Source organism: Bombus terrestris, chromosome 5 (genome assembly GCF_910591885.1).
Source record: "Bombus terrestris chromosome 5, iyBomTerr1.2, whole genome shotgun sequence".
Lineage (NCBI taxonomy): Eukaryota > Metazoa > Arthropoda > Insecta > Hymenoptera > Apidae > Bombus > Bombus terrestris.
Window position 1 is genome coordinate 6,203,627 of NC_063273.1, and position 13,924 is coordinate 6,217,550.

Here is a 13,924-nt window from a genome sequence, read left to right on the forward strand (position 1 = left end):
GGAATCCTGCGGGTTATGGAGGGTAAAAGGATATCGGTGGAGAGAGGCGGGGTATGGTAAGTCGTTTATCGAGTCGACAGGCTGGGGCTGGATGTATCTATGCGCATTGATATGCAAAATTTGTAGTTTCGAGAAGCTTACGAGAAACTGCAGCGGCGAGTAAACTTCAAAATCCTATGCGCTTGTCGGCGAGGGTCGCTACACCGAGCTCCACGAGCTCGGGTTTAACCGGTTCGTGCTTCCGGTTACCAGCTACCATGTACGCTTACCTTCGAACGGATAGCAATGATGAATGAGTACCCTTCTACGTAAAAACGTGGTTCTAAATATTCTGTTATTTTTGCAAGCGTCGAAAGTACCGTAAGTTGACTCATCTCGAATAAAATTCGTCCTTTGCATTGCTCCTATCAGCCTCAATTTCCGAATCTGGTTGATTCGATCAGCAATCGAGCGAGTCTTTACACGGCTAGGACCTCTTTGTCCATTCGTGGATCGGGGACGTCAGCGAGAGAATTATCGAGCGAGTCTGCAATAACCACGCGTTCCTGGATACGCGCGACGTGTAATATGGCAAAAGAGCGAGCCTTGAAAGCAGACAGAACGAAACGAAAGGCGTTATCCAGCTGCACGCGTCGGAACCAGATAGAAACATAGAAAAGGCACTTAATTAGCTCGAGTTAAAAGCTCCGCTTAAACGACCTATTCACTGTTCGGTCGACAGAGAATTCGTTGGAGCTTGAAGCGCAGCTTTCCGAAGAAACAGACCGAGGATCGAGGCGAGAAAGAAGCTGATCGCCATTGAAACGCGTTTCAACGTCGCACGACCTCCTTACGCAACGCGGAATCCCTTTATTTCAACTCTCTTTGTTTCACGCTTGTGCGCCGTCTTCGTTTTCCTCGAGCTTCGATGCTTTCTTCTTCCTGCTAGCGCCTAGGAAACTAATCGCGAAGAAGCTTCTCCGGTAGAACCAAATGAAATCCATTTGAAGATGGCCGATGGAGCGTCGTCGAGAGAAAGCAGCAAAGAAATGGTAAAATAAAATGGAACAGTTTTAAGGCTTAATGGAAACTCGTTACACTATTTATGGAGAAATATAAAGAGAGAAGCTAAAAGACAAAAGCCAGGGGCTGGATTTTGACCGCTCTATATCCCACCGGAATTGATTAGAAACGCCGGAAGTTTCATCTGTTTCTGTGGAAGCTATTTCACGGCGGGGAACTGCAGTTTGAAATTCATCAGGACGAATTCCTGCGCGGCTCTTCGACATCCCCAAAGGGCAAATTCGAACTTTGCGCGTTTTATATGGGCTACTAATTAACGGGCTCCCTAGAATTTTCCAGAGCGAAAATCCAATAACTCTGATATCACGAACAATAGCGTCGAGGTACGTGGATTTTCGCAAATCATCATAGGTAAAAAAAAAGGGAAAAACGCAAACACGAGCTTGCGCGTGTCCAACACGATCACCGAGGGATGGAGGGAAAGCTCTTGGACGAATGCGTGCGCGTATACTCGAAGGGTCGACACTCCACAAAGCGCTTTATGGTCCGTTATACGACCGCAAGCTCGCGATACCGTGTTTAGCACGGGTACAGGATCACGAACACAACTAGCCTATTCCAGGTGCATTCAACGGGCCCAGTGTCTCTCATGCAATATGCGCTTTACGACTCGCCTTCTCTGTGATTCGTCGAACGACAGAGTCTTTGAAATGCCGTAATATTCCAACAGACGTACGGGATATCCTTGACAATCGTTGGAGTAATCCTACCGGCATAGAGATTTCCAGGATTTACTTCGAGTCCTACACATGCGAAACAAAGTAGTCGCTGCCTATTGAACGTTATTTAACCACACGTTTGAAAGTAGAGAGCGAGGCGAGGGGAATGGACGAATCTATTTAGAAAGAGGACGTACGATTGAGAACCAAACTGCACAGGGTGCACCGGGTGCCATCGTTTCCACGTGCATCTAGTACGCAGCTTTCATCGGGAAACGAAGCAAGTGCCACAAGCGTGCAGCTATGCAGCGAGGAGAGAGAGCTCACGGAGCGTGTTGGCGGTCTGCGTGCGTTAAGAGCATCGCTAAGTGCGGTCGCGCTATGGCTGACAGTCGACGGCATTAGGCAAATTGAAATCTTGCCGGCAGAGGAAGCAGAGGAATACCTAGTTTACGCTCGTCTCTCTGTCCAGACCCGGCTCGGCGTGAATCTGCCGCGATGGTTTCAGCTCCCGGACCGTGGACCGTGAAACACGAAGCACATCAAACCACGAACGTCCGCGAGGAACGTCTGCTCTGTTGCGGCTCGACCTCTGCTTGCCACGAGTTCTCTCCGGAACCGGAAGGGAGGTCTCTCTCGCTCGCTCTCTGGGTTTCTCATTTAAACCGCCTTTGCCTCCTGTTTTACGACGTAACTGGCTCTTTGCCCGGGCTGGAATAATCTTTTAGGACTCGACCACCTCTCGAACTAATTTTGTTTGCTCCCCCCGCCCCCACGTCTTTGCGACCTTCATTATACTACCCGGCTAGGTAACTATCCTGTCCCTTGAATTAAGACCAAAATCATGGTCGTTTTTCGGGAAATGATACCTCCTTTACAGCCTTTACGAACAATAGAGAAAGCAAGGAACGACTTTCCTTCGTCTCTTATATTTGTTCGTTCGATCAACCTTTGGCCGCAAGGGAAAAAGATCGAGTAGTTCAGTAATTAAATCGCTTATTATACCTTTACCACCTATTTTCGCGTAATACATACAGATATACTACGTTCTCGGTTCGGTCGAGCCATTCACCTCGACGACCTACTATTGAAAGTGCGCCACAAGTTGTTAACCTTAGTTGGTGGTTTAATTACACGGGCAAATATTATCGAACTGATAGAGTTAATTAGATAATTAAAACTTGAAGGGTAAACTACTTTGCCATGCGGCGTACCCATAGCAGCGTATACGTACCAGGGTCCATCCGTGAGACGACCCTCTGCTCGTATACGGGTGCGCCTCGAAGGATGGAAGGCGAGATTGACGGCGTACCGCAAATCGAGCTTCTTCCACGTCCCACCATCCACCGAAGAACTTTTCGTAGAGACGTAGATGAAACCAAGATCTACCTGGTCACAGGCCGTAATAGAGGTATCCTTAACGAGGAATTCCTGGATCTTGCTTTTTTTACGGACGCTGGTAAATTTGTTTGCCTCTTTCTGGTTTATTTCACCAGCAAAGGAGATTTCGCTCTAATTCCAAGGACGTTTTATCATCGTCGGCGACATGTCTGTGGAAAGTTTAGCTATGCCGCGAATATAGCCCAAATAAAATGAAATATCAGACAAACCCTCGAACTATATATTTTACAATAACGCGAACCGCTTCGCGACCGAAAACAGTCGCAACAAACATCCGACTAATCTGGTACGTCGATGGTTAAACGTAACCCAAGGGAAGGAAGCAAACGCAAAAGCGAATCGATGAGAGCCAACCGAGTAGAATATCAACATAGCTTTTCAAAGTATGTCGACTGCCGCCGGTGTCCTCGATGTCGCTCGATTTTCAATCTGCTAGAAGCGAAGTGAAATCGTGATATTTCACTTGCTTCCGATTTTCGTCTATTCGATACCCTCTATTCGCGTTTGATAAATCTTTTTCTCTTGCATGAACAGGATGGAACGTTCGAGTTATCCTGAACATTTATGACACGTCCATCTGGCCGGTGATCTACGAGTGATCGTGACCGTCAATGACACTGCCCAGTTACCTCCAAATTATCTCGACTATTCGACTCGACTTATACTATTAACGATTAGACTTGCAAGTAATGTCTATTTGCTCTTGGAGTTGCTATCGGCTGTATTTCGCGTGTCACTAGATGTCCACGTCATCGAATTGCACCTAGTCCTCGCAATAAATTGGTATACGAATCACGTAGCATTAACGGTGGTCACTGGGTTTCTGTTGCAGACACAAGCGGAAAGTGCAGAACCTGTTACCGTGCAAGAGCGCAGCAGGAGCTGCAGCGGCCGCAGCCGCAGCCGCGGCCGGTGGTCGGAGCCGAGTGCTGGCTGACGGACAGTCACACGGTGGAACCGGCAGTGCGGGTGGCGCGGTGCTGTACGAGGACCTGCCGGAAGCGGTGACGCACTCGCAGCTGCATCACAGACAGAATCACCTGCCCAGCCATCACCCTAGCCAGGCGCCCACGATCGAGGTACGAAATCCCGATCAGCGACACAGCCTAAGGGAACGACAGCCGCAGCAGTTGCAGCGTGCGCGCGCCCCGGCGCCTCATCATCTCGACTATCTCGACTACCGGGACCCGAGGGCGATACTTCGCGTCCAGGACAAGCCCTCGAGGGCGGTCTTAGGCGGATATCGAACGCCACGAGCTCTGCTCGCCAAGTCCCAGGGTGTTCCACTTTCGATAGCCACGCACACGCCTTCCTCTCGATGCATCACCGCGACCAGTCCGCTCTTGCAAAACGGCAGTAACGTTCTTCGGAACAGTCACATGCTACTGGCCAGTCAGAACGCCCTGATCACCAGCCAACAGCCTCTGCCCCCCACTCCGACACCCGATGTTCCTTGTATCTCAACTTGTTCCGACATCGAAGCGAACCTGACCAACGAGAATTATCTGGCCAACAGTTGCGTATCACCTAGTCGACCGATAGATTCTCGTCTTCCCATTACACCGACCCACCGACCCAGACTCCAAACACCCTCGGATCGTTCTCAGACATCCGTCAATTCCTCCGGTCAGACGCAACCTGTTCAAAGACTCGTATCTCGGGATGACGCTTCGAACGGCAGAAGACCGTCCGTCGATTCCGAGGGATATTCGTACATCGATTTCAAAGACACGGAACTGGAGTCCACGAGGTACGATTCGAGAAATCACTCGGACACGATAAACGCAGTCAAGGTGCCGAAATTGCTCCGTTCGTCCTCGCCCAGGTCGAACTCGGTAGATTCCGACGGTTACTCGTACATCGTGGACTCTGGGTCTAGAAAAGCGCCGGGCACAGCCAGAAGGATCGTGGCCGAGGGCACGGAGGAGGAAGTGTGCCCGCTTTGCACGATGCAACAGATACACAACCTCCTGAGCAAGCCCGAGGACATCTATTTGAACGTACAGACCACGTGACACATGTCTTTCGCGAGCGACATCTTCTTATAGAGACTGCTCTGTCTCGGATGTCTGTCCCCGACTAGTTCCAAGCATTCTCGAACGTCCCGATCACGGGAACGAGAGACGATTTACATATCCCGTGATATCGTTGGCCACGATCATTGGCCCCCGCGTTTTCCGTATAAACTCGTCGTAGGTACGTTCCATCTTAAGGTAGTCTAGTGTCTTTCCGGGTTCAGCGAACAGATACAAGTGACACGAGGCGTGTTCCTCCTAGACGAGCCACCGCCTCGACGTTCTTTCTTTCGTTTCCATTCGCGTTTTCGCGCCAGAGTACAGTCGTTCTTTTTCTTCCGTTATTTTGCATTCCACGAGCAAGAGAGCCGCCGGCCATTCCGTTTCACGTAGATTTTTCCTATTTGTTTCGTTCACGTTGGTCGGCCAAGCTCTCGTTCCTCTTGCTCGCTATCATCGGTGACGAGGCGAAGACACTAGCGCCGACTAGTCAGTATTTATTTTGTTACGCGACCGTGCTTGCACAATCTTGTTTAAAAATACGCTGTAGAGCGAATAAAAAGAGGGGGTGAGGTGGTATAAATTGTAAGGGGCCGAGAGAGAAGGATAGAAAAGAAAGCTTATGGGATAAGAACTGAAGGCCTTACTATCCATCTTTGGTTGTGTGAGCACGGCGTCTAGATGCACTCCATGGTTGTAAATAGATTAGATCGTGCAACTGGCAAATTGTAAATAATATACACAGAGTGAGACAGAGACTTACGCGACAGCGAGAAAGAGAAAGAGAAATCGTATATTAATATAAAATATTAAACAGATGGTGGAGAATCCGTGAGTAACTGTGCACCCGTGTGAACGCAGTTATCGGACACGCTTGTGTTTCTCGTTTGTATAGACGTTCGGCAGACGATTATCGCGATTAATTATTATCGTCGTGCAGATTATTATTATTTATTGTCGTTACGTATTATTCAATTACCGTAGCCGGTGTACGGTAAGCTGTGTCTTGTAAATAACTTCCGGAACGGGTTCGAGAAAGTAGAATTAAAGGGAGAGATAGAAAAACAGCGAGAAGATACGACAAACAGAGAAAGTTCTGTATATATTGAAGTACTGAGAAAAGGAGGAGAGTTTGAGAAAATAAAATTACTTTACTGAAAAATTTGACGAGGAGTGGTTATTGACCCGGTCCACAATCCTATCCCATCCCCCGCATCCCTCGTAACGCGCGCTGAATCTTGATCGATGGCGCGAATCGCTCGATAATTTACGGAAAAAGAGAAGAAAATCGATGCGGTACGCGAGAAATCTATGCTAGACTCTCGTGGCAGACTCGAAACGACGCGAACGTAATCCACGCGACAATAGAGACCGCCGGCTATGTCTAATGAAAAAGATATTTTCGCGCGCGGACCTATCGTCTCCCGACACAATACACGTGGACACGGAATAACCACTTCTGTGTTCAAACTTTTTCTAAAGGAAATGAAAAATGTACGTCCGGTTTCCCTTTTTTAGAGGAGGCCCGGTAAGAGGTGAAAGGCTTTTCCGCGTAGATAAAGACGCGCGTGAAGGAGGAGGATGGAGAAAGAAAAAGAACAAGAGGGACAATGAAAAAGAGTGAGACGTCACGGACAGAGAATGGCAGACGGGAAGCAGAGAGGAAAAAAGAGGCCAAAGGAAAGCCGAAGAGAAATCAAGGAAAAGATTGACGAGTTACCATTGTGCCGCGTCACCGTTGCCTCTCCGACCGATTGCGCAACCTCGAACCTCTCTAATTTCGCAAATGGAGTCCGCGCCATGATCTCTCCCTCGAACGTAATTTAATTGTTCGAATACATCTTCCGTTTCCCCTTGTGGCTCCCGAATTCGGACAGTTCACCTTGGAAAACTGTGCTTGTTTCTGCGCTACCTCCAACCGGTGTAGAAATTTCAAGATTTCTTTTGCTTTCGAATTTCCAAGTTTCGATTCAAACGTAGACCGAAGCGTCGAATAACAAAATAATTTGTGCAACCGTCAGTCGAACGACTTAATATCCACCTGTTGTTGTCTGGATCGCTAGTCGCGATCGATGTCGTGCCACGTCGTTAACCAACGAGGCCAGGGCTGTTGGAAGCTATCGAACGCAATGTTTCGATGTTCGCAAACTCGGACGTTTCGTTTCGAACGATTCTTCCATAAAAGAATCTCTCACGCTCTTGGAGCTAAGTTAAATCATCCTCGAAACCTTCGATCGTTCGCCCACCTCGAAACTGAACGACCTTTTTTCGTTAGACCGCGTCAGATAAGCCAATAAATATCCAATCTTGAGGCTGTTGGCCCTCGATTCTCTGTCCCACCTGTTGTTGGCTCAATTACGCCGCTCTAATCCATATCCTGGCACGTCGTTAGGCCACGAAACCGCGCTAGCATCGTAGCAATGACGATATAACGATGGCCAACGGGCAAAGGAGGGATTGAACTTAGGAAGCTAATGCAATTGTCACCGTAACTAACAATTAGCAGGTTACGGTAACGTTCCGTGACCACGACATCGCTATCATGTGTACGTCCTGCCGTTACCTGGTCAGAACGACGGTCGATCTTCATTTCGAGGAATACGCTTGCGCGAATGTTCGATCGAGATACACCAAGTTCAATCGTATCGAAGCATCGTATATTCGAATCGTTCGAATACTCGACGTACTTGTCCGCGAAATCGTGTACGATCAGATCGTTCGGCCATCGAAATAGTGCTAGATCGGTCAAAATTAATGGACGTGTGGTCTCAAAATTTATGAGATTCGTTACGTTTATCGGGACGACGCGACGGAACGTCAGGAAATGGAGGTGGTCCGGTTCGTAGAATCGGCAGGCTGGCCGATAGCGTCGTATTCTTCGAGTATATCCGGTAATTGGAAGAGATGCAGTAAATTAGTCGATTAGGGGAACGCGTTATCAGGATACAATGTGACGGCTAGGTGGATCAGACGCGCGATGAGCAGACACACGGAGAACGTGGGGCAGGTTAGGCGCGTTAGGGACAACCCATTAACCTTCGTGCTCCACGCTATTACGGTACGGACATATTGCTTCCTGCTGTTGGATACGATGGCTTAAGCCTCTATCTCAATCTCACTCAACATTCGTCCTTCTCTTTCTCGTGTTTTCTTTTACGCCTTCGTAGCTTGATCTAGGCTTTCCGCTTTCACTCTTTATCTATAATGTTTCATCTCTTCGTAACCCTTTCGTTTCATCTCTTTTCCCCCTCTTCTTCCCTCTGCCTCTTTTCCTCATTCCCTTTCGTTGTATACGAAGTAAAGGCATATAAGAGATTCCTTATATTACGCGAATCATGCGGAAAGCAAATTTATGGCTATTATTCCACGAAAGTGTTTACCGTTCGCGCCGATACCATAGCCGATCGGCGAAACATCCAAATCGTTTCCACTTTGGAAATAATAACAGGCTATCCTTACAGGGGAAATTGAAAGCTGCCGGCTGAAATCGATTATCTTTTCGCTTTCGTTGATTCCGCGCGAGTTTCCTCTTCTTCTTTTTTCTTTTTTTTTTCGTATGTTCCTTCCCACAGAAGATTCTCGCAGCTTTAGGTAAATTCGAAACGGCGAGAGTTCCGCGAAATTTACGTGATTCAAGGAGGAATCGCTCGATTCGCGATGCGCCGCTATTAGAAAGAACCCTCGAGGTACATGGTGCGCCGGGGCCATGACTCGCTAAGGGCGACAATTACCTTCGTCCGGAGCCGCCGTTCTAAACGAGACGCCGGTAATCGAGTGATCCTCTTTCGGCGACGATAATATCGCCCCCCTGGAATCTGTATTCAGAGCAAAGAGCTTCGGGCGTTTGCTCCGCCCGTCTATCATCCGGCTGCATCTCGATCGCACCCAGGTTAAATGTAATCGCGATCTCGCAAAAGATCACGAGCCGATTCTTCGCACCTTCTGCTATGACTTTGCAAACTGTGTTAATGAAGATCAACTGCGAGGATGAATTTCGAATATGAAACAAAGAAGGTAGAAGTATTTTAAAGGAACTTGAACTACTTTCCACGTAGTCTGTTATCTCGTTCAACGGACGTACTTTTCGTGCCTTCGTGAAAAAAGGTCAATAATCGAGTTATCGAGCAGTCAGAAAGGCAATCGAAAGAAAGTTGGAAGGCGAAGGGCAAGTCGCGTGATTAGGCGAGATGCGAGTAGACAGACAGAAGGACCAAGGGAGAAACGCCCTCGAGTGCGCGGTATACGGCAGAAAAGGAAGCAAAAGTAATAGAGTGATCCTCTTTTGTGGCTGATATCGCCGCCCGCGGGACTTCAATTCATTCGAGGGAAGCTCGCCGGTTTCGTTTGCCTTGGCTCCCTCGTGATTCCCTAGATTACCGGAGTAACTCGATTTCGGCGATTCGAGGTCACGAGGACGACGAGTTCGTTCCGGATACCCGATCGCAGAACGTTCAACGCCTTCCATTTTCTTCGCGAAATTGCCAAGCAATTTTCGGGCTAACAGGCAACCAGGCGCTGCGTGAACGTTGTCAACCACTAATTTGCAATCTTCCACGCGTTCCGTGCACGAAACGTGGCTCCGTAGATTGCAAAGAAACCAGCTCGACGACGACTACGTACATATAGTGGCGGAAAATCGGCTCCATCAAATTTTATTAGGAAGTACTTGGAAAGTGCTTGAACCACTTCACGCTATTGTCTTCTTCCGCCATCGTTGCGTTGTTACAAAGCAGCGCGATTTATCCCTTCCAACCACTCGACGTTCGCTCATACCGGAACATCGTTCTTGTGTCTCGTAAAAACTTGTAAAGAGAAGCTGGAAACTTTGCGAGCGAGAAATTTCACTTGGCAAAGTTACGTTTTCCCAATTTGTCGACCGAATACGTTATTCGATCCCTGTTAACGCGTACAGTTATCCCCTCATTAGGTAGAATTCATCGATGCACGAATATCGGATCCCTGGAAGCTACCTATCGGGAGATCTCTGTTTCAGGATTTCAGTATCTACGTTAATAGAAAGTAAAGATTAAATCATGCTATGGCATATCGATCAGCTCGTCACAGTCGCTCCGCCATTCTTACTCCTTGAATTCTTCGTCGAGTTGAGCGGATGAATCGAGGAATTAATTACTGCTTCCAAGTTTCTTGAATTCATCGCAACTTTTCTACGTCGTTGCAAGGCAGGGCGATCAGATTATGTTTGCCCGACAAAGTAGTTGGAGAAATAAAATTAGCGTCCAATAAAACTGACGTCAAGATCGTTCTTTATTATTTGCCCAAGCCAGGATCTTCGTCGATTTAAGGATTAACTTACGGCTCCCTCGCTTCCGCGTGGTTCGCACCGAGTCAGCGTTTCTTCGATCAGGGCTCGGCCGAAGGTACAGCTTGCGTGGATGATCTCGAGGGTCTTTAAGGGCAAGAACGAGTTAATCGTCGAGCGGAAACGCAATGAACCCGTGTTACTACTATTCTCCCTGGGACTCTTGTTTCTCCTTGAGATTATTACGCTCGTTTTAGTAGACATTTAGTTTGTCACTTGAAGCAACCTTTAACATGTACCCAACACATTGGCCAAATATCTTCGAAATCTGCAAAGGTATATACGTCGATAGCAAGAGACAAGTATTCGTTAAAAAAATTTTTTAAAAAAACTTCACTGGTCTAATCCGACCATCGATGGGGCACGTATCGCTGGTTTCTTGATACAACGAAATTTTCGTGACATGCATGTGATTTTCGTCGCGCGAAGAATCGTCCTCTCAACACACGCGCGTAATAGCTTTAAAAGCAAGCGAAAAATCTAGAAACGCGATAGGTTCTAATTATTTTTATTCGCTATTTTTCACGACAGATGTTGGACGTGAAGGACACCAACAGAGGCGTATTCGTATGTAGCAGTCCTGGGCCTGATCCGTACACGTCGCAGGACCTCTACAATCCTGTTTACGAGGAGCTCAGTAACGGTAAGTAACACAACGAATGGAATTCCTCGGTTTCAATGGTTTGCGATATTCCAATTGCCGCATCTCCTATTGGTAAACGTCTTAACGTTCCGCGTATAAACGTCAATTACACGATCTCCTTCTAGATGAGACTCAGCTGTGAAGACTTTGAGGAATTGCGCGCGATCTTCGGGCTCGATCCTGCTGCGGCAGAACGTAGGTAGAATTCGAGTGCACCGTGTCGCCATTAATCCACGATAGAGAGTTGAATCTGGGTGTTCTTTGCTGTTGGCTAACACTGAATTGCAAGCTTCTTCCAGCTCTTCTTCTTCTTTGCCCCTCGATTAATCGCGTTGTTTACCTTTCCTAACTCTCCAAGCTAAACCACGATTCCAAATATTGGCGAGGGAAAACAAAGTTCACCCTCTATTCCTCTAACTTTCCGAGAGTTTTCCTCGTTGCTGGTCGTTGCCGAGAGAATTTTCTCTCTTCGCGTGACACGGTTGACGAAAGAACGCTCGATTTATTCGTCGCTATCATTTTTCTCTGCTCGCTTATCTCCCAATTAATTCGACGAACTGTCGGCGATGAAGTTAGCCGGGTCGGCGTCTAATCTCCGTCAGAACGGAATCGGAAGCTGTTCATCTTCTTCCCCGTGTATCTTGCTCCTTTCACGTGGCGAGTATCTTGATAGTCTGGTCCTCTGGGTGTCGCGCAAGGGATCCACACTACTCCACATCTATTCCTCCGTTCACCGCCCGACCTTCGGTGCAAGGAGATAAGCGTGACACGACCTCTGACTTATATTTCCCATTAGTCGGATAGCTAATTAGCATGGTGATGAGACTTTCGACGTTTGACGAGGACGGAGTAATCGAATACACTACATGCTGCGCGACTCGATGCGCCTCGCTTCTAACTTATTGTACACTCGCACACGAGCATACGCGATATTATGCGAGATCGTATTCCTGCGCTGCCTCGGAATAATTTGTCTTGGTTAACGTCACGCGGGGTGGTCTCTTATCTACGCGGATCCTTTTTCATTAAAAAGTTAGGTCGAATCTCATCGGAGACCTTGGCTGTTTTTGCACGGCACTCGAATCGCGCGAGCCGATGGAGGAACAGAATGCAACTGGCAGCTGTTGTTCGAAGGGAACGTATATTTTACGCTTTCGAAATGATTTCGCCCGACAACGAACACCACTTCGCTTCGCGGAATTCAAGTTTCATCCCCCGGGAAAATCCTAGTTTACTCGCTATCGCTTAAACCGATGATAAATACGCCAAGATATAAAATAACGGAGATTAAAAGTGCAACCGCAGTAATCCGTGAAGCATCCTCCAGTTTTTCCATCGTTTTCTCATCGTTTTGTTCTTTTTCCTCTGTGTAAATAAGGACGTTGTGTGTAGAACGAAGCGAGGGCGATACACCTCCGATGTCTCGAGGGATCGTCAAACAGAAAACTGTAACGTTGATTAGAGCGAACCGATAAACTTTCGTTTAACGTTAAACGTCTTCTCGCTCGTGCTCCGCTCGCGTTTTGCTTTTACGTTCCTTCGATATGCCAATCGAACACTCTCGCTTTGTACGTTTCACTTTTCTTGTTAATAATCGTCAACCGTCAAGTTTATCGAACGTATTGTCCACCTTCTTGTATTGTTTCACATTTTTGCGCGAAATGCTCTGGATCGAACAAAACAGAACGAAAAGTGGAGAGAGAACCGAAACGTGAAATTGGATGGACCGTATATAATTGAAGAGATGAAAATACAAACTCGAATAGCGACGTAGCATTCTAGCAGCTCGTTAGTTAAAATAGCTGTTTTGATTTTTAACCACCAAGCTAGCCCTGGTTCCTTCATTTTTTAATGACCTCGATATAAACGACGGTTATTCTCGTTAGCGTCGAACTGATACCAAGTACCCGCAACAATACAATCGGTTAACAATCGCAGAGGTAACGCGGTTCAATTATCGAATGTAAAAGTAGAAACCGCGATCGACCGAATAACGGGGGAAAGAAAAACTTTGCGTCAAACACGAGCATAGGAAAAGGAACAGGAACAGGCAACGTTTCGCGTTTGAAAAAACACGGCAAGGTGTCGATCGCGTCGCATGCATCGTGTCTGCTAGATTGTGTTTCGACGACTAATGACGACAGCACGCTTTGCTTTCCGTGGAGACTTTCACTTAACAATCGCCCCGTTACCCGCCATTCTCCCGGCAAACATGTCCTCGCATTTAAATAAAACAACGGCTACGACAACGGCGGATCTTTCTAACTAATTAATTCTGACGCCGATTGCCCAGCTGAGTACTGAAAGCACGGCCGTCGATTCCACTTGATTTCCACGCCGGATGATCGTAACTTTGACGCGCGAAAGAGATTGTCTGTTAATTAATTAACCAGGCGTCTAATTAATTATCGTGTTCATGCCACCGATACTTATGAATTATTCATTCGTTCCAGGGGACCATCCGGAAACGGACGAGGAGAGCGAGCTGAATGCACGGAATCGTCTTCATCATCATCACCGCCATCATCATCGGCCCTCGTCGTCGAAACCGGCGAGCGAGGACGAGTTCGCCGAGGACGAGCTTTCCGTAGGTGAACCGTCCGAGGCGAGGATGCTCACCTCGACGGGTCCAACCTGGGGCACCTGTCCGGCTGGTGGCAGGCCACCGCGAGAAAGACGAGGAAGGAGCCCCAGAAGTCTGGACAGGCATAGGAGAGACAAGAATCACGATGTTGGAGAGTTCCACGAGGGGATGCTGCTGGACGCGTTACTGCAGCTCTACCCTAGCGTCGCGGGTGAGCTTTTACGAACTCAAATTGTGTAT

General features: G+C 47.8%; 1 protein-coding gene across 6 annotated transcripts in view; it reads left to right on the forward strand.

Annotated features, from left to right (window-relative positions):
* LOC100645321 overlaps positions 1–13,924 on the forward strand; it is a 229,634-nt gene that overhangs the window by 210,905 nt on the left and 4,805 nt on the right. For all 6 annotated transcript variants that reach the window (XM_048405948.1, XM_048405944.1, XM_020863067.2 and 3 more), the window contains 3 exons: positions 3,955–4,201; positions 10,989–11,100; positions 13,554–13,895. In XM_048405948.1, the coding sequence (XP_048261905.1) occupies positions 3,955–4,201; positions 10,989–11,100; positions 13,554–13,895 (701 nt within the window). The remainder of the gene's footprint in view (positions 1–3,954; positions 4,202–10,988; positions 11,101–13,553; positions 13,896–13,924) is intronic.